Source organism: Mustela nigripes, chromosome 11 (assembly GCF_022355385.1).
Source record: "Mustela nigripes isolate SB6536 chromosome 11, MUSNIG.SB6536, whole genome shotgun sequence".
NCBI classification, from domain to species: Eukaryota; Metazoa; Chordata; class Mammalia; order Carnivora; family Mustelidae; genus Mustela; species Mustela nigripes.
In genome coordinates, this window is record NC_081567.1 from 35222995 (window position 1) to 35247735 (window position 24741).

The 24741-nt window shown below is 52.5% G+C and overlaps 1 protein-coding gene and 1 long non-coding RNA gene across 3 annotated transcripts in view; one reads left to right on the top strand and one right to left on the bottom strand.

The window, feature by feature from the left end:
* Positions 1-5027: 5027 nt before the first annotated feature.
* Positions 5028-24741, bottom strand: part of SEC14L5 (SEC14 like lipid binding 5) — a 41728-nt gene continuing 22014 nt past the window's right edge. For both annotated transcript variants that reach the window (XM_059415385.1, XM_059415384.1), the window contains exons 7-16: positions 24477-24589; positions 22267-22456; positions 19582-19670; positions 19420-19490; positions 17763-17934; positions 13804-13938; positions 12654-12788; positions 11888-12115; positions 10813-10991; positions 5028-8728 (exon numbers count right to left, since the gene is read on the bottom strand). In XM_059415385.1, the coding sequence (XP_059271368.1) occupies positions 8620-8728; positions 10813-10991; positions 11888-12115; positions 12654-12788; positions 13804-13938; positions 17763-17934; positions 19420-19490; positions 19582-19670; positions 22267-22456; positions 24477-24589 (1421 nt within the window). In that variant the 3' untranslated portion in view covers positions 5028-8619. The remainder of the gene's footprint in view (positions 8729-10812; positions 10992-11887; positions 12116-12653; positions 12789-13803; positions 13939-17762; positions 17935-19419; positions 19491-19581; positions 19671-22266; positions 22457-24476; positions 24590-24741) is intronic.
* Positions 13508-17045, top strand: LOC132026928 (uncharacterized). Its single transcript, XR_009407038.1, has 3 exons — positions 13508-13620; positions 14170-14364; positions 14796-17045. It is a non-coding gene; the product is annotated as an uncharacterized LOC132026928 (long non-coding RNA).

Consider the following 24741-nt stretch of genomic DNA (forward strand, 5'->3'; position numbering starts at 1 on the left):
TGTAGCTCCCAGCAGATATTAAAGAGACTCACGTACATTATGAACTGAGTGTACAATGATTCCTGTGTTGAAGCCCAAACCCTCTTCTTCCCCCCAACCCATGTGGTAGTATTAGGAGGTCGGGCCTTTGGTTTAATTAGTTTTTGATGAGGTCACAACAGTGGTCTCCTCAGGATGGGATTAGCGCTCTTACAAGAAGAGACGGGAGGGCACTATCTCCACACAAGCACAGAGAAGAGGCCATGTGCAAAGCTGGCAGCTGTCCACAAGCCAAGATGGGAGCCCTCACCAAGAACTGAATTTGCCGGCACCTTGATCTTGGATTCCAGCCTCCAGAACTTTGGGAAATAGACGTCTGTTATTTGTAAGCTGCCCAGTGTATGGTATTAGTCAAAGCTTGAGCAGGCTAAGACACGGTATAACTGGTAGCTAGCTAGTCCTGTGTAACCAGTCCAAAACTTGGTGGTTTAAAACAACAAGCAGTTACTGCTTCTTTTGAAAAGCAATTATTTTTCATGATTCTAGGGTCGACTATGTGATTCTGTTGATGGGGGCTGGGGACGGTGATCTCAGCTGGGCTCACTGGTATGTCTGCCACAGCTGATGGGCCCACTGGGGGCTGGTCTGGGATGGCCACAGCTGATGACATAGCTCCACGTGGTGCCTTGTCCCCCAGGAGGAAGAGAAGCACACAAGGTTTTTTGAAGCTTCGGCTCAGAACTGACATGACCTCATTTCCACCGTGTTCTGTGAGCTGGTCCAAAAACACCCAGATTCCACCCCCGAGACAGACTCCACCCCCTAGTGAGAGGAGCTGCAAAGAGACCTGGGTCCAGGAGGCTAATCAAGCCCATCCTGCAGTCCATCTACTGTTCTGCTGGTCTAGTTTCACTTCAGAAAGGAAGAATTCGGTTCCGAGAAGTAAAATATCACAGGCCAATTTCCCAGACTCCAAGTTCCCGCAGGAATGTGTCTGTGGGTCTGCGTGTCTGAAGTTGAGACCCGCTGAACCAGCCTGTGATACTTCCTCCAGGATGCTGTGTTTTGGTCCTGCAGTGGGAGCCAGAGGCCAGGTTGTCGATATCCCTAGGCATAGTTGATCCTACACCTAGTGAACCATCACACTACCCACGGCCAGGCAGCTGTCATTTCTACCTCCTAATTCAGCCCCTTTTCTGGGCTTGTGACCCAGGTTGGAGGGAAGGGAGGAGTGGAGCTCATAGCATATCCAGGAACTGAGGGCGGCTGCTCATCTAAGGAACTAGGCAAATTCTTCACATTGTAAGTCCTCCTTCCAGAAATGGAAACAACCAAGTTCACATGTTCCTCTGGGGACCTTATGTTTCAACACCACCTGGAAGTCTTTTTCTGTGTTTCGCTCTTTTCCAGGGCACAACTTGTCCCTGGGCTGCTTGGATATTTTGCTCCCACTGTTCAGGGGTAGGAAGTACTGACAAGAGCTTGGAGAAGTTCCCAAGCATCTTTTAATCACGTCGGCATGTTCCTGAGACACAGTTCCCGAGCCCAGCGACAGGTCAGAGTGTTTTCCCCGGGAATGTTGTATGATTGTAGATGTCCACATCCTGTCCCAGAGCCATTGAGTCAAAATCTCAGGGGTAGGGTTCTGGGAATCTACAGGGAGCACCTTCAGAGGTTCTGAGGCAACGGGCTGTAGAAACCCATGACCTGGAAGCTCTGACCTCTGCAGAGGGTGTCTCTCTGTGTCCTTGGTTGGGCTGGCAGCTGAGCTGGGAGAGTACAGTGCTGTACATGGGCTTGTTGGATTTCAGGCCAGAGGGAGCTGAAGAGGGTCCATCATGGCATGCTGGAGGGGTCCCTGGTTCAGCAAAGAGGCTACGTTCACCCTCCCTGTTTGTATAGGGGTTCTGTCATGCCTGCCCAACACCCGGTGCCCTGTCTTCACCTGGATCCCTCCCAGCCCGTGAACCTGAGATAAAGAGGTGAGGGCAAGTAGTTTCTTTGGGAGGTGACCACAAGAAGCCCTGGTGGGGAACAGAGAAGTGAGGTAGGGAAGGAAAGGCAGCCAGTACACAGTGCATTCGTGAGCAGCTCCCCACTGTGGGCAGCCAGGAGAATACAGACAACATCTTGAGGTTGTGTCTCTGGTGGGGTGTGTGTTGGCCAGCACGCTCTCATTGTGGGATGGGGGCTTCTCCTGGGGGTTAACTCCTTGGCATGTCCAGCCTGCCCTACACAGGGGCTGAGTGTTCTTCACCAACCAGAAGTAGCCTTCAGAACTTGCAGTTTCTTGCATCCAGACACCTCCCGGTGGTAATCAGAATGCCCAGTGAAAGCAGGACTCTGAGAGCCAAAGCTGTGAGCCTCCCTACCATTGCCTTTAGGGTGCTACCTCTCCCCCATTCTGGTACCATCCCATCAAGTCCCAGATAGCATGCATATAGGGGTCGGAGGTAGTCCCCTGTCCCAGTTGGCTCTCTAGAGCCCACCCTGGAACTTCTGCTAGAATTTGGGGAAAAACACTTTGCTGAGATTGTCCACTTGCCAGGGTATGGGCCACGTGGAGAAAGAGAGTGAAGTGAATGTGGAGAAGAACCAAATCAAGAGAAAAGAGGGATATAATTTAAGCGCCTAGATCCAGCTATCCCTGAAGCCACTATCATTCTTGGACCAATTACATGGACCAGTAAATCCCCGTTTTTGCTTGAGGCACTTTGTGTTGGATTTGGGGGTCTCTGGCAACCCACAGAGTCTAACACTCATACTGTTCAAGGAGAGACACATTTTGGACTCAGGTATTTTTTGGAGCTTAGATGAGGCATGGAGCAGAGGCAAAAAGGTGTTTTTTTAGATTCAAACACTTAACCTCTAGGGGTGGGTAGGAACACGTGCTGTGGACACAAATGTACAAGAGCTCATCATCAAGCTTTGGGATTGGTAGTTGGGGATTAACATGGACCAGTTACGGTGGCGCAAGCATCCCCCTTCCTACCTCATAGTGGTGACAGAAAGCCCCTGGGCACAGAATGTGGACCAGATGTCTTGGTGGCCTGACCAGCAAGAGTCTTGTTGCCATGGTAACACATGGCCGCTAGGATGCTCTTCATAAAATTGAGCATCAGGAAAGTCTCCAGAAAAACGTTCAATCCTGGGCTTAATGGATGGGCTTTCCAAGACTCTTAGGAGCCCTGATATGGGAATAATTCAAGTGTGATGCCCAAAGCTTCTACTGGATTTGCAAAGGGGTGTGTATCTCAGAAAACTTGGGCTCCAGGAAACTCTTAAGTCAGTGGTTTCAAGTTGCACTTTTGGGGGACCCACGTTCCTTGGAAATGCCTTAGCTGTGGCAGGGAGGCACTGAAGTGAGGAGAGGGAAAAATGGACTGAAGAGAAGTCTGAAAGCCACAGCTGTCTTTCCTGTCCCTGAGAGCTACCTGGCACTTTTCCTTCCAGCTCTTTCCAGGCCCTGCCCAAACTCCCAACAGCTGCTAGTGCCCTGAGACCCTGCCTCCACAGAAGCCTCAGCAGGCTGCTTTGGACCTGGCCCCTGGCCTCTGAGGAAGAATTGGTCCCAGAGGCAGACTCTGGGCCCCAAGGGAGCCCTAGTGTGTCCTCCCCTCTCGGCCCCACAAACCTCAGGAGGCTTCTGAGGAGGCAGTTCTGCCCAGGACAGACGTCAGCAGTGACTCACGGCTCAAAGCTGATTCCAACTGGCCTGCCCCAGGGACCTCTGTCTTTCTCAACACCCACCACATGCAGGAGTCAGCTGGCTGGTCCTTGGAGAGCTCTTACCCGCAGTTGCAGAGAAATCCATGGCAAAGTCCCAGAGAATGAATGCAGGCATTATACCGAAGCAGGCAAGGGCTGCTTCCTCTCCCTCAGTTGGATGTGTTGGGTGCGGCTGGGTAACCAAACCCAGTATAGACAGGGTACCCCAGAGCAGTCCCACAAGAGAACCACACGTTCTCTGCTTCCCCAAGTGACAGTCCTTGGCCTCCTGCTCCAAAACAAGAGGGCCTTTTCAGAACCCCATGATGTGTGTGGCAGACAGCACCCCTGCTCTATGTCCCAAGGAAGCTCACAGGAAGGACAGCTGGTGCCCTGGACAAGGTCCCCACCCAACCCCCAACCTCAGGACGATGGCTGTTGTTGAACATCACACTAGGTCTTAGGCCAAATCCCAGGGAACCAGGCAGAGTGGCCCAGAAAGATGGATGGCAGGACCCTCACTTTTACCTGGATACGTGGCAAAGATAATCCAGAAGCGCACCCTCAAAATTCCAAGTCAGCAGTGCTGAGTGGGCCCAGGGAATCTGCATTTAATTCCTCTGATAAACTATGCACGTATCTCTGTATGCACCCTGTGCTTGTGCAATGGTTTGAATAGCGTTTGTCCACTGCCCCCCAGAATCAGCGTCCACACAGAACCTTAGAATGTGACTTTCTTTGAAAGTAGTTTTTGCAGATGTAATTAGTTAAGGATCTGAAGCTGAAATCGTACTAGATTGACAGTGAACCCTGAATCCAGTGCCTGGTGTCCTTACAAGACAGGAGACACACAAAGAAGCTGTGTGAAGACAAGCAGGACGAGAGCAATGCAGCCACTGGCCAAGGCATTCCTGGTGACTCCAGAAGCTCCGAGACGTAGGAAGCGTCCTCCCCTAGTGTTAGGAGGGGCACCTGCAAACGCCTTCATCTCAGACTTCTGGCCCCCAGAACGGTGCGGGAATCCGTTCCTGTTGTTTTAGGCTAACCAAGTGTGTGGGAATTTGTTACAGCAGCCCTAGGGAACTACTACTGTATGTCTGCGCTTTACATATAGAAATGTTGTATTTTGTATGCGTCCCCTTTCTCCCAAGAACCAACTTGCAACCCCTTGAGGGTGATACCACCCCTGCTGAAAATACTTTTGCATCTTATAAACAGCAGCAGAGTAACTCCTGAAGAAGCCCAGGGAAACCCCCAGGGTTTTAGGAGGTAGACAACTGAGGTATATCCGAATCGAAAACGTTTAATGCTTTTGGTTGGAGCAAATGATCAGGCAAACGAGGAACATCGTGTTTTATTGACTGAAATAGAGTGTTTGGAACAGAATTATGGTATTCTCATCAAACAATTTCATTTTACAGGAGGAGCAATTCCAAAGTGTGGGGTGGGGTGGGGGGAGTTCTCAGAAGCCCCGTATTTCAACCTGTAGAGAACATTCTCTAGCCAGTCGGGGACTCCAAATGATGCTCTTCCAGATTTAGTGGATTTGCTCAGAAAACACAAGCAGTTGCTAAACGGGAGAGGAAGAGGGAAATTATATCCCGACACCCACTTTCCTCCAGATGCTCGTGGTGCCGAGCCTTCTGTCCCAGGAGAAACAGTGACAGGCGGGCCTCCTCCGGAAGGAGTCTGGAGTGTTTGGTTGAGAAGCCGTAAATCATCAGGCTAACCTCTGACGTTTATCGTGTGCTTTCTGTGTGCTGGGCGCTGGGCTTGTGGACTCTACAGCTCCTCTCACTTGTCCCACGACAACCCAGTGAATGAGGTAGGCACATCCCCATTTTACAGATGAGGAAACTGAGGCACAGGGGCGTTAAGTCACCTGCTGGAGGTTACACAGCTAGTGAAAAGAAGGCTGGGGTTTGAACCCCGCCCTGTCTAAATTTTAGGACCCAAGCTCCTAAACACAGTGCGTGGGCAGGATCCTTTTGCTAGTGGGTTGTTTCTGTCCTGGTCACAACAGGTTAATGAACAAGAGGGAGAAAGAAACCAAGCCAAGGAAATTCCAACCCTGAGGTTTAGGGAACTACAGAAGCCAGGAACTTGGCAGCCCTTGGATTTTTAATTTCACGCCTCCCAAAGGTAGGAAAGACCTACTGATTGATGAAGCTCCAGCTTGGGCCCCAGAGACCTCCAATGAGGGAGGGGGACTACAGCAGATGCCATCATGGCTGTCTGCTGCTTCTGTGGCCCAGCTTCCCTTGTCCTGGGGTGCTCTCTCCTATCCCACTGCTGCTTCTGAAGGAAATGGCAATCACAAGACCCGCAGCCCCTTGGCCAGTACATCTGTAGGAGTGAGCACTTTACTCAAACAGGGCCAGGCAGAGGCTTCTTTGGGATTTGAGATAGAGAATTCTCTCAGCCTTAGAGATTGTGAACCCTGTGGTTATAGACTTGGGGCTGCTGACAGCCACTTTCCCACTAGGCAGAAGAGAGAATGACACCAGCCTGAAAAGAGATACAGAGCTAGGAGGCCTGGGTAAGGTTGAGAGGATGAGCATATGAGCCTGAGGATACTATGCTCCTGGATCCAGCCAGACCTGAAACAAGAACGCCCTTAGCCATCCCAGTTACAGGACCCAGGGAATTCCCTTTGTTTGCTTAAGCCAGTTTGAGCTGGAGCCTTCTCATGGGAGAAAGAATGAGCTCTCCGGAGAACTGAGAGGGCCTGAGGCTCATCCCTTTTTTCCAGGCTGGAGAGGTCACAGCAGATCCAGGTTCCAGTTCTCAAGCCAAGTATAATCTCAAGTCAAGGAAAGGCTTCTCCATCCTTCCCTGGTGCTAGTCCTAGACAATTAATGTATGGGGAATGCTAGGGCAGCTTAGCCCAGAATGCTTCTAGGGCACAAATGGGTTTTAGAGGCAGGCGAGAAACTCATCTAAAGACTGGTGCAAATATCTCAGATTCCTCAGTGATTAATGCCTGGTGACATGGGAGCAACTAGCTTTGAGAACGTCCCCCATCTCCCCCTACCACTCTCCCTCATTTGCACACACACCTTGATGCAGGATGCAGTTTTGGATTTTGTTGCTATACCTGAGGAGCAAACAGAGATGGATGAGACTCCCTCCCTGGAGGGAGAAGGATGTCTCCGAGAAGGTAGCTCCTTCTCTCTGCTCCAGGCTGGGGGTGAGGCTGGTAGGCAAGGAAGTCCTTGCTCTCCTTGTTCCATCATGCTAAGACCGCATGGAAGCATCAAGCCCATGGTTGCAAGCCTACCCCTTGGGCAAGGCCCAGTGACTCTGGGTGTTGACCAGAGATGACCCCCAGCTGTAAGGAAGGCTACAAGGGAAGAGTACCATTAAGCCATCTGGGCCCAGATTGGCCCCCCAGCTGTCGATAGAGCCATATTTGTGAGGTCCCTCCCAGGCAGATAATATGACAGTCACAGTGAGGGGTAGGTTAGGGACCGGGGTAGCCCCATCAAGGAGCACAGTTGTATTGCCTTTACATGGTAAGAGTGGCCCCGTTTTGCCAACAGTCCCAAATGCCTAAGGGAAGCTGGACAGTTGGATTTCTGTATGAAATGCCCCCAAGTTTTAAATCCCTCTATAGGCTAAACAAAAGTCAGATCAGTCTGCAGGCTGCCAGTTAGTAACCTCTGACTTGTTGCCCTTTTGGAAGCCCAGGAAAGGAAAGGAGACGTGTCCTCAGCCCCAAGGAGACCCAAAAGTTTTCCATGCGAGAACTCAGGGAAAGTCTGTCAATATTGAAGCTGGTTGCAGGGGTCAGGTTTGCCCTGGGGTGGACATAACAAAGTCACAACCTCCTCCTCCCCACGGGGGAGTCCTGGTGCCATGTTGAGATCCTGGATCCAGCCTTACCTGAAGCAAGGACTCCTGGACTGGCCAGTAGAATGTGATCATGACTGGTTACCCTTTTGAGTGGGTCTCTGTGACTCACAACCAAAAAAGTCATAATTAAATTGCTCCAAGGAAAGAAAAGGACCTCCAGAGGAGTTTAAAGACAGCCAGAGATACTTCATCCCTGCCTGGGCCTCCTCATCCTCCTCAAGTCAGTGGTGGTCAGGCTGCCTTCCTAGCCAAGTGCTGGAAAGATGGGTTTCAGGCCCGGGTGGGTTGCTCCCCACAGAAAGTGACCCTGTAACTCATATATCTGCTCAGCACACATGTCTTGGGACACAGGGCATTGCTTTGGAGTCAGTTGTGAAAGTCATTTCTGCCAACCCAGCATTCTTTCCCTCTTCCTCCTGTGTGGCACCCCAGTATTCCTAGAGGCAACTTCTTTATGCTTTTCAAACCAGGTGGCTGGCGTCAGGAATAGGCATTGGTCCAGGTAGACCAAGCACTGAAACCCCATCTCGGTATGGTAACTGGCCCAGATTGGACACAGGACCCTGTTGGCCAATCAGTGTTCTCTGGTCCCCTGGCAACTGTGATTGGTTCAGAGACCAGTGTGGGACCCAGGCAGGCTGATTAGACTCCATTCTGGGAGCTTGGATGGAACTTTGGGACACAGAGGTTCTCATCTGCAGCTGAGCTGAGGGGAGGGAGGGACCCTAGTGGTGGTGGGGTCCCCTGCATGGGGAGGGCACCTGAGAAGGAAGCTGCTCCCAGGAAAGCAGAGCCAGGAATGGAGAGGGGATGCTGAGCCCGATGATATCCCTGAGCTCCCGGACCAGGCAGACCCAAAGGTGGCCCAAAGGGGGGCTTTTCCTTACGTGAAGCCCAAAGAAGATCATTCCGTCCTTGCATCCTTGAGAATGTGTGAGCTGGATCATTGCCACTGGCTCCAGATGCCCCAACTTAGTCAGTGTCCAGACCCAGGGCTGCAGCCCACATGGTCCCAGACCCCATGGACACTTGCAGACCTGGGAGGCAAGCAGGCTGCCCCACAGGGCTAAGTCCCAACTATCTGGAGACCAGGGGGCTGCTGTGGGACTGGCCAGACGAGGAGGAAGTGGTGGCGCTGAGCTGGGAGAAACCGCTGGTGCAGGATTCCAGGCTGGACATGGAGCCCCTGGGGAGGAAGGGCATCGCACACACATTATCTTCTGGTGGAGACATGGGCTTGGGGCCCCCACACAGCAGTGGAAAAGCTGGTGATGCTGCAAATGAGGCCCCAGGGCCCTTTCCACGAGGCTGGTAACCACCCCAGGCACAGAGGGCAAGTGCAGAGGGAAAAGCAAGTGAAGCTGTGATGAGAAACAAGGCTCCGCCCATGTTCCTGCCCCACCCCCAAAGATCCCCACCTGCCGCACACCATTCAGGGGCTTCCATGAGCTGGGGATCTAGCATGGCCCAGAAGGTGCCCCACGGCCTGGGCAGTCCCCAGCCCTATCTCTAGCCTAGGCCAGGCCCCTCATCCCATGTTTTCACAACAACACTATGCTGAGACCTCCGGCACCTCCCAGCTGTGTGACCTTGGGCAAGGACACAGGCTGGAACATCTGCATGGCATCCACTGCTGTTCATAGTTACATGCGGGTGTGATAGTGTGGCCTCCTGCTCCGTGACTGCAGCCCCTTTGTGTCTTGTCGCCCAGGGCCCAGCCTAATGCCTGCCTACTGAGGAGAGCCAGAAGCTAGCCCTTGACCTGGTTCTCTGTGAGCTGTTGGTCAGGGCTGCAAGTCCCCACACGGACCAGACCAGGCAGGATGGCAAGCAGCATCTGGCCCGCCCTTCAGCGGCCACCTGCCCTCCTGAGGGAAGCAGCCCCTGGATGCTTGTATCTACAGTGTCTGTCCCCTGCACTGGTTGGTGCCCAGTGCCCAAAACAAGCTGCTTCCCAAAGAGGAAATCACCAGCCCTCCCATGCTGTGGGGTTCTCTGTGGAGTAAAGACACTGGGCCAGTATCTCTCACACTAGGCTGCACTTGTCCTTAGGGTACTTGGACCTGCACCTGGCATATGGATACAGATGCACACCCGCCTGGAGCCTTGATTTGACCCCACGGTAAAGAATATAAAGCATTAATTTTAGAAGGAAACTAACAGAGGGACTCGGTGGTTCAGTCGAGCCTCTGACTCTGGATCTCAGCTCAGGTCTGGATCTCAGGGTCATGAGTTCGAGTCTCATGTTGGCCTCCACGCTGGGTGTGGAGCCTACTTTAAAAAAAAAAAAAAAAAGAAAAAAAAGTAGGAAACTAACAGAGCTATGTCATGAAGCAGGAAGCAAAATGACATTTGTTTTTAAAAGATAAACCGTAAAGCCGTGAAGAAACTGCCAGCTCCATCTCGTCACCCTCTGCTTCATTTCTGCTATCAAGTGCTTTCTGTATGCCTCAGGGAAGGGCAGGCTTCCACCAACCACTTCTTCCTGATGACAACTCCGGATGCGGGGGTTTCAGTGGCCCCCGTTTAACCGGTGGGGAGGCTGAGGCTCAGATGGCTGAAATGACTTGCTTGAGGTCACACAGCAACCAGGAAGCGCTGGAGGTCTTAGCCACTACTCTCTCAGAAAGCAACACTTGGGGCGCCTGGGTGGCTCAGTGGGTTAAGCCGCTGCCTTCGGCTCAGGTCATGATCTCAGGGTCCTGGGATCGAGTCCCGCATCGGGCTCTCTGCTCAGCAGGGAGCCTGCTTTCTCCTCTCTCTCTCTCTGCCTGCGTCTCTGCCTACTTACAATCTCTCTCTGTCAAATAAATAAATAAATAAAATCTTAAAAAAAAAAAAAAAAGAAAGCAACACTTGGGGAGAGGTGTCTGCGAGACACTATTCTAGAACGTTCTAGAACAATCTGGACCCTGTTTTAGGGGTTTCTAGGAGTGAGAGGAGGTCCAAAGAGGAGGTCTTTGGCTCTCCTTCCCCCTGCCATCAATCTGGTATATTGGGGTTCTGTCCAGAGTTTCATTGGAAGGGGACATTCTGTAGCTGAAGCAGGATTTAGACATAGCATAGGATCCAACTGCTCACACGGGTGCTGAACCACGGGCGAATTTTAACTATACCCATGCTGGGGTCCCGCCCCTGGATAAGCTCAAAGGCAAGTGGGAGAAAAAATCCAATGTCAGCCAGCCTAGAAGGAAAGAGCCTCGGAAGTGCTATGGGTCTGGCCTGGAGGAGACCGGGGGTGGTGGGGGATCCCCATCCAGCCCCTCCTACCTGAAGTCCTCAGACGCCAGCACCTCGTAGTAGTAGAGGAGTTTGCACTTGGGGCCGGGGCTGTGCAGGGCCGTCAGGACGTCCTCCACCCCCGGGAGGCTGCAAGCCGCATTCCCAGGGGGGCTGTGCATTTGCCACTGGAGCAAATAGATGCCAGGCCACCGGGTCACATGGGAGCCCTGAAACACAGCAGCCCTCCCTGAGGCTCTGGTCCACATAGGGATGGACGGGAGCCCCTTGCCAAACCAATCCAGGGCCTCCTGATGTATCCTTGACTCCTCCGCCGTTACCCCCCTATCTGTGGAGGCTGAGAGCTCCCTCTGATCTGGTGGGAGTGGAGGCCAGGGGGTGGAGCTGCGGTTGCAGGAGAACAGCTGCAGGTGGCTAAACACCTGGATTTTGTTGGGCTTTTGTTCTGCTGCCCCAAGAGGGATCTGGGCAGGGAGCTGGCAGGTTGGTTAAGGTTAGTGGAGGGCCTGGATGGTGAGAATGGAGGTGTTTGTTGTTATAACTTCAGGGATTATAGAGGGGCTATATAGGGTGCTAGGGGTGCTGGTGTGTGAGGTGCAGGACAGCCTGCTGCACAGGGTCCCTGGGTGGGACCTGCCGTGCTCACCGGAGCCTGTTTGTGCAGGGTGGGTGAGTGAGCAGGCTGGTGGTCTAAGACTTGCAAACACTGGCCTCCAGCAGCCTGTGAGTAGAGGCGGGGCAGGGTGGTTCATGTTCCAAGACACATCTGAGTTCTGTTGCCAGTGTTAGAGCATCTCTAATGCTCTAGGTTCTGAAACTAACATATCAGAAATCACTGGGAGAGGGTAGGGGGTGCCAAGTCCAGGCCTCGTGCCCAGAGGTTCTGAGTCAGGCCCCTGATATGGGGCCTGGCAGTCTGAGGCTTTGACAAGAGTCCTGGGGGATCCTGAGAATGGGGTCCTGGGGTCCCCAAAGTCCTCAATCTGCCCAGTTCTTTCTCCCTCACTGTCCTACGGGGTCACTGAGGTCAAGGACCAGAACCTCAGCACACAGTGAACACTCAATCCTGTACGATGAATGAATAAATGAACAAAGGAGCTCAAACCTGGATGCTCTCTCCTTCCCGGCAGACAAGAGGGGCTTCGACACGGCTGTAATCCACACCTAGGACCCAGCCTTTGTCCATCAGCTGCCCACCGGCCCTGGCCCCCGGCTCCTGGCGGCCAGACTGGGGCATCTGCTTGCTGTGGTACAGGCTGAAGACCATGTCCCCTCTCAGGATGTCAAAGTCCCAGGTGATGACTGATTCCCCCTCCAGAATCTCCACCGCAACCTGCATGGAGGGTAGGGGCAGAGTCTGAGAGTCCCGTCTGGAATCCCACCAGGAGCGGGGAGCTGGGATGGGGAGGTCAGCTGTAGGAAGTGCTGTGGGCTGCCCACCTGGGTCTCCAGTACCCACTGTGGCTGTGGGGAAGATGGGCTGCTGAAGCCCCCAGCTTCCACTGTCGAAGAACTGCTCTAGGGAGATGCACCTGTCTCTGTCTTGAAACGGCTAGAAGGTCCCACCCTGTCGCGGGGTGGGTAATCCACAGCCAAGTCTGACAGAGTACAAAAGGTCTGTCTATCTGTCGTGCTCTGCACAGCCCAGGGCTCCCCTCGGGTCAGGCTGGGCGAGACTCGGCGGCACCGCCCCTGTCCTTACATCCACGCCCACGCCCACCCTGCCCCACCTCTCCTTACAGGTTTCTGCTGAGAACTCATCCTGAACACATTGCTGGCACAAGAACCCTGGCTTCAGGCTCTGCTTCAGGGGACCCTGACCTACGACAACACCCTAGCCCAGCGTGCCCTCCCAGGCCAGGTCCCGGCACCTCATGGGGGGCCCCTCGGAGCACGCTGGCCGACTGGTAGGTCTCTCTCCACTGCCGCAGCTGGTCCGTGTGCTCCTGCTCCTCCTCCATCAGATAGAGCGACTTGGGGACCAGCCCTCCTTCGGGGACATTGCACTGGGAGACAAAGACAAAGGTGGCAGGCCTGGCTGACTCAAAGAAGGGTGCTCTGTGACCCCTGAAATTGCACTTGTCACAGAGATCCTTTAGTGAGTAGGGAACCAGGCTCCATGACCTCATTTACTCTCCAGGAACCACAATGCAGTAGGAGCTATTATTCTCCCCATTCACAGAGGGGGAAAATGGAAGCTCAGAGAGGACAGGCCACTGGCCCAAGATCACACAGCAGAATGTGGCTGAGCCTGGGCACAAACCCATGTTTATCAATCCCCTCGCTGGGCTCATGTCTCTTACTACCATGCTGGACTTACAGGCCCATTTGCTAAACATAAGTTATGCATACATATCTCAACAAGTGGAAAAAATGGGCAAGCTTGGCAGAATTCCTAGGAAATGCCTTTCTTAAACTCAAAAATCAGGTAAACTTGGAGTCTGGTATTCTGTTAGAGACGGAAGAGGGGCCTGCCTTCCCATAGCCAGATGAGGTAAGACTGTCCTGACCCAGGGTCTCCCCTTTCTGTGTCACCTCACCCCCAGAGGCAGGCAGTAGAAGGAGTCTGTGGCTGCCTCCCCTTAAAGCAGTTGGCCGATCTTCCCACTCCGTGGAGCTGTGGATTGGGAATAAATCCCTTCGGGTACACCAGCTCCGCGGGGCCAGACCACTGGGCTGGGAGTCCCCTCTCCCGGCAGCAGAGGGCGCAAAGTCAGCAGGTAAACTCTGCTGCCTAGCAACATACTGAATGGGGAATACCAAGATAAACCTTTGACTGGCCTGGTCTCCGCACTTCCAGAAACTTCCATCTGGATCACTATGTTTGAAAAAACCAAGGTAAGGCCCCTCCTTGGGAGAAGACTCACCTCTCTTGGGGGCAGCTTTGAAAACAAGGCCTGCCCCCAAAAAGAGAAAGTGTGACCTCTCCGGGTGTCTGCACCCACACTCACAAGGGTGAGGCCCCACTCCAGCCTCGGTGGACCTCTGCAGCCCCAACCCACGGCCTGCGGCCACACTCACCACACACTCTCCCCCGAGGAAGTCGGGGATCACTTCTTTATCCAGGTAGTCCACGAGGCCTCCGGGGCCCTGGTAATTGCTGCCGCTGTAGATGAGAAACTTCTGCCTGGTATTCTCATTGATGAAGGGGCTGATCTGAAGTGGGGGAGAGGAGACAAGATGGAAAGGGGTGTTTGTTTGTTTGTTACGTGGAGATGTAACACATCACAAAGAATTAACCACTTTATTTTACTGGTTTTTTAAGTTTTAATTTATTTAAGCAATCCACCCAGTGTGGGACTTGAATTCGTGACCCTGGGATCAAGCATCACATGCTCTTCTGTTCCTTTTTTTTTTTTTAAGATGTTATTTATTTATTTGAGACAGAGAGAGCAAGAGTACACGTGCACGACCCAGGGGAAGGGCAGAGGGAGAAGGAGAAGACTCCCCAGTGAGCTGGGAGCCCGACACCCAGCTCGATCTCAGGACCCCAAGATCATGACCCAGGCCAAAGTCAGACGCTCAACAACTAAGCCAACCAGGAGCTCCAACGTCACATGCTCTTCTGTCTGAGCCAGCCAGGTACCCCAGAATTAACCTTTTTTTTTTTTAAGATTTTATTTATTATTTATTTGATGGACAGAGATCACAAGTAGGCAGAGAGGCATGCAGAAAGAGAGGAGGAAGCAGGCTCCCTGCTAAGCAGAGAGCCTGATGTGGGGCTCAATCCCAGGACCCTGGGATCATGACCTGAGCCGAAGGCAGAGGCTTTAACCCACTGAGCCACCCAGGCGCCCCTGGAATTAACCATTTTAAAGCGAACAGTTCAATTGCTTTTAGTTCATCCACTATGTTGTATAACTACCACTTTCCTGTAATTCCAAGACTTCTCAATACCCCAAAAGGAAACCCCATTTCTTTTACACATTGATACACATCAGCAGTCCCTCGCCTTGCCCCTTGCCCAGCCCCTGGCAACCACTGATCTGCTTTCTCTCTCTATGGATTTGCAGGTTCTGGACCCTTCGTAGAAATGGAAGCGCAGGACACGTGGCCTTTCGTGTCTGGCTTCTCTCACTCAGCGTCCTGGTTCCCTGGTTCATCCACATTGGAGCCCGGGTCCCGCCTCATTTCTTTTTATGGCTGAGTAATACTGCACTGCCGTTTCATCGACCCCAGATAGAAAGTATTTCTACACTGAACTCATTCGGTTGTTTCTCACGGCACCCCCCGACCCAGTGCCGGCGTGGTACGTGACGAGATCTGTAGCTGCGGCAGGAAGGAAGGACTTGATACTGTCGGGGCACGGGCCAATCCAGCAAGGAGGGGCACAGGTGGAAGACCAACAGGGAACTGGGAATGCCACCTGTGTGTGCTCACTGTCCTTCAGCCTCCATCCTGGGAAGCGGTCCCCTGCGGGCCTCGACAACTTGGCTCCACGCCATTGCCTTTCCGTCTGGTGTGGCCACTGGGCAGGGCTGGGGCGCAGCCGCAGGAGATGGGGGGTAGGAACAGAGAAAGAGGCCAAGGTACTTCTTCCCCCACTCCCGCCCACCTCAGTGCCCCAGACACCCCCACCCCCACTCTGTTCCAGCTCTCGTGGGGTTCGGTAACATTGTCATCCCCTCTGCTTGTCCGTCCAGCCCCCGGGGGCGGTCAGGGCTCACTGCAGGGGCTAGCTCCAAAGGCCTCTCCATCCTGCCCACACCTCTGCAAGGAGTTCTTTCATGTCACGTCCCCACTAAGCCACTGGGGTGAATCCCACTTCTGGCCAGAACCCTCAATGGCTCCCACCACCACCCAGTATCCATCTTCTTAGAGGTCTCCAAACAGCAAGGGAACTTCATCTTCACAAAGATCAGGATATTTCAAGATAAAAAGCTTTAGGAGCAGGTCCTGCCCGTCCCTCCCACAGCCCCTGCTTCCTGGCCCAGCCCCAGCAGAGCCTTGAAGTAGCCACAGGAGCCAGAGAATGTTCTGCCCCAGAAGTCTGCTCACATCCCTTCCTGTTGACAATACTCCATGGCTCCCTAGTGCCCCGGGACAAAGCCCACCTTCACCACAGCCTGGACTTGGCAGGCACTGGTCTCTGAGCATATTCCCAGCCTCTGCCAGGGCCACCAGCCCTTTTTCTTTTTGCTCCAACACTCCTGACTGGGTTTTCAGGTTCTCAAAAGCATCAAGCACAATCCTGCCTCCAGGCCTTGGCCCGTGCTGTGTGGGTTGCCTGGCCCGTCCTTCCTCCCCACGCTTCCCTGCATGACTCTTGCTCCTTCCAAGGGTCTCAGCCACAAGTCACCTCCTCTGAGGGACCTTCCTCAGTTCTCCAATCTAAATTACCTCCCTGCATCACCCGCTGCCTGACTTAGCCTCCCAAGAACCCTGGCTATCCTCACGCACAGGGTTCTTGTGACAAAGGACTTGTCACAGGGAACCATGAAGCGTTCGTGCGGGGTTATCTGTTTTATCTCTCCCCACCCAGTGACAGTGGTGGGGAGACACAGAGGTTGGCTTGTTTACTCCGAATCCCCAAGGCCTGGAACGTGTCTGGCACATAGTAGGTGCTTAATGAAGCACTGAATCCACTTAACTCTCAAAAGTCTGACTGATTGAACCTCAATTTGTAGTAGAGGTTCTCTGGTTTTCCGGGATGCTGAATCCTCGGAGGGGGCCTGTGGATCAGCAGCAAGACCCCAGGGTTTCCAAGTGCCAGTGACAACCTGCTCATGGTCGTGAGATGGAATCAGCGCATTGTGACTAGCCTATTTTTTTTTTTTAAGATTTTGTTTATTTATTTGACAGAGAGAGATCACAGTAGGCAGAGGGGGAGGCATAGAAAGGGGAGGAAGCAGGCTCCCTGCCGGACAGAGAGCCTGATGCGGGGCTCAATCCCACAATCCTGGGATCATGACCTGAGCCAAAGGCAGAGGCTTTAACCCACTGAGACACCCAGGTGCCCCGTGACTAGCCTATCTTTAATGGAATGGAAGAGAAGAGTGAAGAGGATAAAACCATCACTTGCAGATCTGTTTCATGTGTGTGTGTGTGTGTGTGTGTGTGTTGGGCTATAACATAATGTATATTTCTTACTGTGGATCTTGGATAAAATGTTTTAAAATCCCTTCAGCAGGGGCGCCTGGGTGGCTCAGTGGGTTAAACCTCTGCCTTCAGCTCAGGTCGTGATCTCAGGGTCCTGGGATCGAGCCCCGCGTCGGGCTCTCCGCTCAGCAGGAAGCCTGCTTCCTCCTCTCTCTCTACCTGCCTCTCTGTCTGCTTGTGATCCCTCTCTCTGTGTCAAATAAATAAATAAAATCTTTTAAAAAAAATCCCTACAGCAATAAATAAATATTTTAAAAATAAAATAAAATCCATACAGCACAGAATACCAACACTCCTTGGAGCCAACTCACAGGAGCCCCAGGGACACTGTACTCTCCTGAGTGCGACTCCAGTGTCCACAAGCAGGACAACAGATACATAAATCCTGGTCCACCCATATGGCAGAGTCATATTCAGACATAAAAAGGACTGAAGGACTGATCTGAGCTACAGCACGGATGAATGGGTGATTAGCACGCTCAATGAGACGCTCAGTGAGAGTAATCAGTTGCAAAAGACCTCGTATTGTATGATCCCACTTATGGGACAGACCGAGAACAGGCAAATCCATGGAGATAGAAAGCAGCCTCACGGCTGCAGGGAGCTGGGGAGCGGGGAGCAGTGGGGCTGCTAATGGTTACGGGGCTTCCTTTTGGGGTGCTGATAATGTTCTGGTGGGATGGTTGCACAGCTCTGTGAAATCTACTAAAAACCACTGAATTCGGCACTTGGAAAGAGTGAACCTTATGGTTCATGAGTTCTACTTCAATAAAGCTGTGACTTAGGAGAAATGACAAGGAACAAGCAGGCAGAGGGAACCCCCCCCCCCCCATCTCAGCCATCTCTGCCCAGCAGAGGCCGGGCCCGGCGCCTGCTCTCACCAGCGTCCAGAGCACCGGGAAGACGCGAGGGGCTCGCACGATGAGCAGCCGGCCCAGGGTCTCGGGGTAATTGTCCTCCACCACCTCAATCATCCGCAGCAGGGCCTTGACCCCCGGCCGCCACAGGTGACGCATGTTGAGACCCTCCAGGTCCACCAGGCAGGTCCAGGAGCTGCAACAGAGACAGGCCACTCATTCCAGCTTGCTCTTACCACCTCCCAGGGCTCCTGACCCCCTCAGGAAGTCTCGGGGGCTGGCAGACAGGAAGGGATGGAGAGACTCAGGAAGGCAGGGTTGGGAGTGGAGGGGCAGGACAGTCTTGTGGAGGCTACCACCCCTGACCCTCAGCTGGGGAGGCCATGCGGTGAGAAGTTCAGTGCCTGGCCTCTGAGGCTAGACACCTGAATTCCAGTGTCACCTCCGCCCCTGAGAGCTGTGTGACATGGCCAACTTCCTCATGAAGACAGTGGCAGTGACACTAAGGGTCCCCATCTCGAGCAGTGGTTAGGATTAAGTGAGATAGTATGTGTAAAGCGCTCCGCAGGGACGGGCCAGAGCAGCACTTGATAAAAGCCAGTTACTGCTACCAATTGTGCTAACTGCTAAGAACACACACTCCAGAGCCAGATGGCCTGGATTCGGATGCCAGCTCTGCCACCTGCTGTGTGGCCTTGGCCAGGTTCCTTGACCTCTCTGTGCCTCCATTGCACTAGTACTAATTCATTAGGGAAATGACTGTTTTACCACAGCGGCTAGTCCCCAGGAGCCTCTCCATCCTGCCTTTGTTCCCTTCATCCAGCCCACACCACTGCAAGGAGTCCCTCATGATATCCTGTCATCTGAGCCACCTCAGGTGAATTCCACGTCTGAGCAGGACCCTGACTGATGGATTTCTCACCCCAACCAATGTATGTCCCCTTGGGAAATCTCCAGACAACAAAGGAACTTAATTTTCCCAAAGATTGGGCTACATCAGGATAAAAAGCCACAACAGCAGGTGCAGCCTGCCCCACCCCACGCCCCGGACTGTAAGAAGGACAACGTGAATCAAGTACTACGGAGAACACATGCTGAAGAGTGAGTGTTACCCCTCGACGGTTATTGTTTTTGATGATGCGTAAAGAAACCCTGGGACTCGTGATATGATTCCCACATTACAGATGTGCAAGCTATTGTTCAGAAAGGTTCGCTGCCACTGTAAGTACTCAGGTGGTAAACTGAGTTGGGGGAAGTCAGAGAGGGACGGTGGTTCCTGGATGTGCTGTGACACCTGCGAGTCCCCCTGCCTGGGAGACAGAGTCAAGGTGGCACTTGGTGGGGGAGCAGAGCTGGCCTCACAAAGCAAGATCCAAGGGGTGATGGGGCACAGGCGATCATGTCTTTGAGCCCAAAGCAGACGGGAACAGGTTCCAATCTTGGCTCTGCCACTTACCCATTTCACAACAACCTTGGATGAGCATCGCCCCTCTGAGCCTCAGTTTCCCCCTCCATAAAGAGCAGGGACAGTAACAGTCCTGCCTCATAGGATCGTTGTGAGAATGAAGAGAGGACATTTCTGTGAAGTACCCAGCAGGATTCCTGGCCCAGCGTCTATGCCCCATGAACCTTGGCTGTTTTTACTATTTTGGGGGAACTGGCTCCTGGCTGGGGTTCTTGCCTGATGGGACGGCCAAACTGCTTTGTGTTCCCTTCACATCTCTTCTGTCCCTCCTCGTTGACAGAAAGAACCTAGAAAGTAGAGAACGGGTTGGCAAACGTTTTGGTGGCTGCTCCGCCCGTGGGCAGCCCTGGGATCCGGGAAGTGGGGACCTCGACTCACGTGTTTCAGCAGGGTCTCCTCCCCCACGGCCTTCATCAAGCCTTTGGTGTCCATGTGGCCCAGGCGCAGGATGTAGAGGGGGCGGCCATCTTTGTAGGAGAGGGAGGCCAAGCAAAGAGAAGGGACATTATTTCAGGGCTGGTAGGGAGAGGGCAAGACCCAAACTTCTCCTTGGAGGAGGCGATGCCAGGCTGTGGCTCAACCTGGCCCCTCCTGTCCCTTTATTCGCAGATGTTCTGCCTGCCTCCAAGAGGGGCTAACACCAGTTATGGCCAGAGAGGCAAAGTGTCCAAGGGTCAAAGAGATTTGCATCACACAGGAAACCGGGTGAGGGGCACGGGGTACCTTTCTGTATGACCTCAGCAACTTTTCTGCAAACCTCTCCTAAAATTAACCGTTTACTTTACAGCTTTCTAAAAAAGAAGAGATGAACCGTGTTAGGAAGGAATATGGAGAGAGGGGATAATGTTGGCTCTCAGCTTTCTGTCAACCAAAGCGAGTAAGAAAAATAAGGAAGTGTGTACAAATACAGTCGATTCTTGTTATTCATGGTAGTGATGTTTCTTTCCTAATGTCACCTTGAACACCGAGTTAGGGAACAACGAAGCATCGCTTTGAGGAATAATATGGGGGAAAGTCCCTGCGAGCCTTGAGACATTACATTTTTGTTAACTGATCGATACATAACCTTGTCCTGAATTTATTGAATTCAGGAGCTCTAGCCTCAGAGGCCGTGCTCATTAAGGACACCTTATTGGGTATAAATTATTGATTCATCCACATTGTGAACTCACGGCCAGAGGCACAACACTCAAGACTTAAGAAGCTTTTCTAGCAGCACATGGGTACAGCTCAGGTCATGATCCCAGGGTCCTAGGATAGAGCCCCGCCTCAAGCTCTCTGCTCAGCAGGGAGCCTGCTTCCCTTCCTCTCTAACTGCCTGCCTCTCGGCCTACTTGTGATCTCTCATTCTCTGTCAAATAAATAAATAAAATCTTCAAAAAAAAAAAAAAAAAGAAGAAGAAGCTTACCTAACACACACATTTTCTCTGTGAGGCATATCACAGCCTTCTTGTGCTCGGGAACACTGGCCAGCACTTTTGCACTTTGCCTTTAAACAGCAAAAATCACACACACACACACACACACACACACACACAAGGCACAAAATTGCCAAAAGAAAAAAAAAGCTAGTACAAAGTGGACTTTAAAAAGGACTCTTGTTAACAGTATGAGAGCTGAAACAAAAAGGCCGAAGGACATCCTGGGGACACTCGGGTCGGACAGCTGATTTTTTGCCACTCTGCGCGTGGTCCTAATTGACCACAGAAGCACCTGAGTATTGATTTGGGGGTTACAAATAAATTTGCATGAGTAGGCAAATTTGCCAATATGGAACCCATGAATAATAAGGAACGACTGCGTATTAAAATAAAGTGCTCCAACCGGTTCCTCAGGAGAACCAAGCACTCACCCTAATCGATAGATGTGAGTTTTTACTGAAAGGGCATTGAAAAGAATAATGGGCACAGGCATCAAGGGCAGCTTGCTGAGAAACTGAGGGAGGTTATTTGTAGTGGGTTGAACAGGGTCCCCCCAAAATTCACAGGTGCCCAGAACCTCTGAATGTGACCTTATTTGGAAATAGACTGTGGATAAAATTAGTGAAGGACCTCCAGAGGAAATCCTGCTAGATCCGTGTGGCCCCTAAATCCAGTGACCTGTGGGCTTTATAAGAGGAGGAGAGGACACAGAGAGACAGCCAGAGGGCAGCCATGTGAAGACAGGCAGAGACTGGGGTGACATGACCACAAGCCAAGGAACGCCGAGAGCCCCCAGGAGCGGGAGGAGGCAGGGAGAGACTCTCCCCTGGAGACACTGCAGGGAGCATGGCCCTGCTCACACCTTGAGTTTGGGCTTCTGCCTCCAGAACTATGAGAACATACATCTCGGGGCGCCTGGGTGGCTCAGTGGGTTAAAGCCTCTGCCTTCGGCTCAGGTCATGATCCCAGGGTCCTGGGATCGAGCCCCACATCGGGCTCTCTGCTCAGCAGGGAGCCTGCTTCCTCCTCTCTCTCTCTCTCTCTGCCTGGATCTCTGCCTAAATTGTGATCTCTGTCTGCCAAATAAATAAATAAAATCTTAAAAAAAAAAAAAAAAAAAAGAACATACATCTCTATGGCCTTAAGCCACCCGGCCTGGGGTAATTTGCTTTGGCAGCTCTGGGCACTCATGCAAACCCATGCAGTCATCACGTGTGGGTGTCCCAAAGATCAAAAGCAAGGGGCGGGGCACCTGGGTGGCTCAGTGGGTTAAAGCCTCTGCCTTCGGCTCAGGTCATGATCCCAGGACCCTGGGATCAAGCCCCGCATGGGGCTCTCTGCTTCCTCCTCTCTCTCTCTGCCTGCCTCTCTGCCTACTTGTGATCTTTCTGTCAAATAAATAAATAAAATCTTAAAAAAAAAAAAAAGCAAGGTGGGCTAAGGCTGCCCCTGAGTAAGAAATAGTGCTTCGAGCCCAAAATGCCCGGCCCTACTTTCCTCATGGCTGGGTGAACCCCAAGGGCATCTCCAGATACCCAGAAGAGTCAAAAGGAAAAATAATAAGAGGCCAACCTGAAACGCGACCTTTAAAGCACCTTTGACAGTGACCAAAGTTGTACGACGCTTTGCATTAGGGACGCACCTATGTCCTGGTAGTGCCAGCCCCCTGCATAGAATTCCTCCAGGAGGGCAGGCGGTTGCCACGTCTGGAGGAGGAGATCCACCTGGTGCTGCTTTCTCCAGCTCAAGGACTGGCACAGCATCTCCCGGGCCTTGTCCAGGTGGAAGTCACGGGCCCGCAGGAACCGGAGGATATGCTCATCTTTGGGAATCTGAGAGAAGGAGAAAGCGCGTAGAATGGTATTCCCTAACCCATGGACAAAATTATAGAGAGTGCATCTCCGGTCTCCTCTGCAAAATACATAGCTGGGGAGAGGACCATACACTTAACCATGACACAGTCTAGGGGTGAGCTATAGGGAAAATCTGCGAGTTTTGGCTGCCTGGCCTTCCTCCTTCTCCACATACCTCTTTTCTTTGGGGGAGCTGCTTTGCTTCCCCACTTCCCAGCACCAATCCTGGTTTTAGCTGGTGTTGTCAATCAGCACGCCACTCCCAGGGCCTCAGGGGTGGCAGAGCCCAATCAGGGCACGTAGACAACTTAAATCAGAAGAATGGGTCGTGAACCCCTTTCTCTGCAGTGGCAAAAGGTGAGTCTACAAGCCACGGGCAGCCACAGCTCCAAGCTCAACAGGGAAGGAAGTCCGATGGGGATGAAACAGAAGCAAACAGATACAAGATACAAGATACAGATACAAGATACAAGAGCTCAGCCGTCCCGATGGCATGTGAGCCCTGGTTCGGGACATCCCTGAGACAGGTTGCATGGCCCCCAGGGCGAGGCTGAGTGATGTCCCTTCAAAATTCATATCCACCCAAAACCTCAGAATAGGACGTTATTTGGGAACGAGTCTATACTGATATAATTAGTTAAAATGAGGTCGCACTGGCATAGGTAGGCCCCACTCCAGGAAAGGAGTTAGGACATAGACACAGGACACACAGTGGGAGGAAGGCCACAGGACGATGATGGAGACAGAGACGGCAGCGCCACGTCTACAAGCTGAGGACCGGCAGCAGCCGCCAGAAGCCAGGAGGGAGGAGGCACGGCCCAGATCCTCCCGCGGAGCCTTCAGAAGGAATCAATCCTGCCCGCACCTGGGTTTCAGACTCCTGGCCTTCAGAACTGTGAAAAATACGTTTCTGTTGTTTCAAGCCCCTCCGTTTGTGGCATTTTCTTTCAGCAGCCCTAGAAAATTAATACAGCCCGCTCAACAGTTCTATGGGCCAATAAACACTCCTCTCCTTGTTGTTTGCCTTGACCCAAGGCGCATTCCTACCACACAGAACCCAGAGTCTAACTGAGAGGCCGAGGGGACAAGCGAAGACCCTGCCAGCTCTCCTTCCTTTCCTTGGGCAAATATCAACAGGCAAGGGAAAGCCAGCCTCACTGAAAGCTCCCCTTGCCTGAGTTTTGATCCTGAGCCAGACACGACTCTGGGCACTTAACATGCCTTGTCCCTTGTCATTCAGTCCAGATGGCATCTGCCAGCATTATCCGCCTTTACAGATGAGAAAACGGGCAGATAGGTTAAAGCACAGCCCAACATGAAAGTAAACTCCCATGTCTGCCCCTCTGTCTCCCTCGTCTGCCCTGCCGAGCCTGGGGAGGGGAGAGGAAGGAAGGGCAAGCTGGACGTTCTTATTCAGCAGAGCTGAAGGTCAAGTCCATGCTTGGGACCTACAAGCATGATGGACATTCATGGGATAGGGCTTAGAGTCTGGGGTCGCAGCTGGGGGAGAAGAGCTCCTGTTACCTTCCGGTGCGGCCAGCACTCAGCAGTGTACAAGACATCCCCCCTAAAGAACTGTCCAGCCCATAAAGAACTGTCCAGCCTCAAATGTCAACAGTGCAGAGGATGAGAAAGGCTGTGATCAGCGGTACACACAGCATATGAGTTTTGCATAGATGAGACAATACATAATAAAAAGGAGGCTAAATAGGGGAGGTGGGGGGGGATAACTGGGAAATGGGCATTTAAGGAGGGGGCCTGAAATAATGAGCAGTGGAGGTCGTACGCAACTGATGAATCACTGAATTCTACCTCTGAAACTAATAATACAGTATACGTTAAGTTGAATTTAAATTAGAAAAAAAAAGAAGGAAGGTAAAATAGAAGTTTCCAGGATTGCTAATGACATCAGCCTGTTTACCCGACCCTTCTGCCACCAGGGCCTGAAGTCAGTAGCTATCATTGAACGGGCTCTGGTAGATCCCAGCTCTGCACCCACCTTGCCTTTGTGGGTCTCCTGCAGCCAGTGCCGAAGCCGGATCAGGCAGCTCTCCTGCACGGGTGTGAGATGGCCCAGGTACCTTTGAATGTAGTCTGCATCCAGCTTGTCCCCTGTGGGAGAAGATGGGGGAGTTCAGGACCAGAGGGCAATCTTCTCCACGTTGTCTACTCTTTCTGGAACCCTCGCCTCACTGGCCACCTCGGATCAGAAGCATCGGGTACAGTGGCCCTTTCACCAAAGAACAGCCATGGGGGGGTCCACA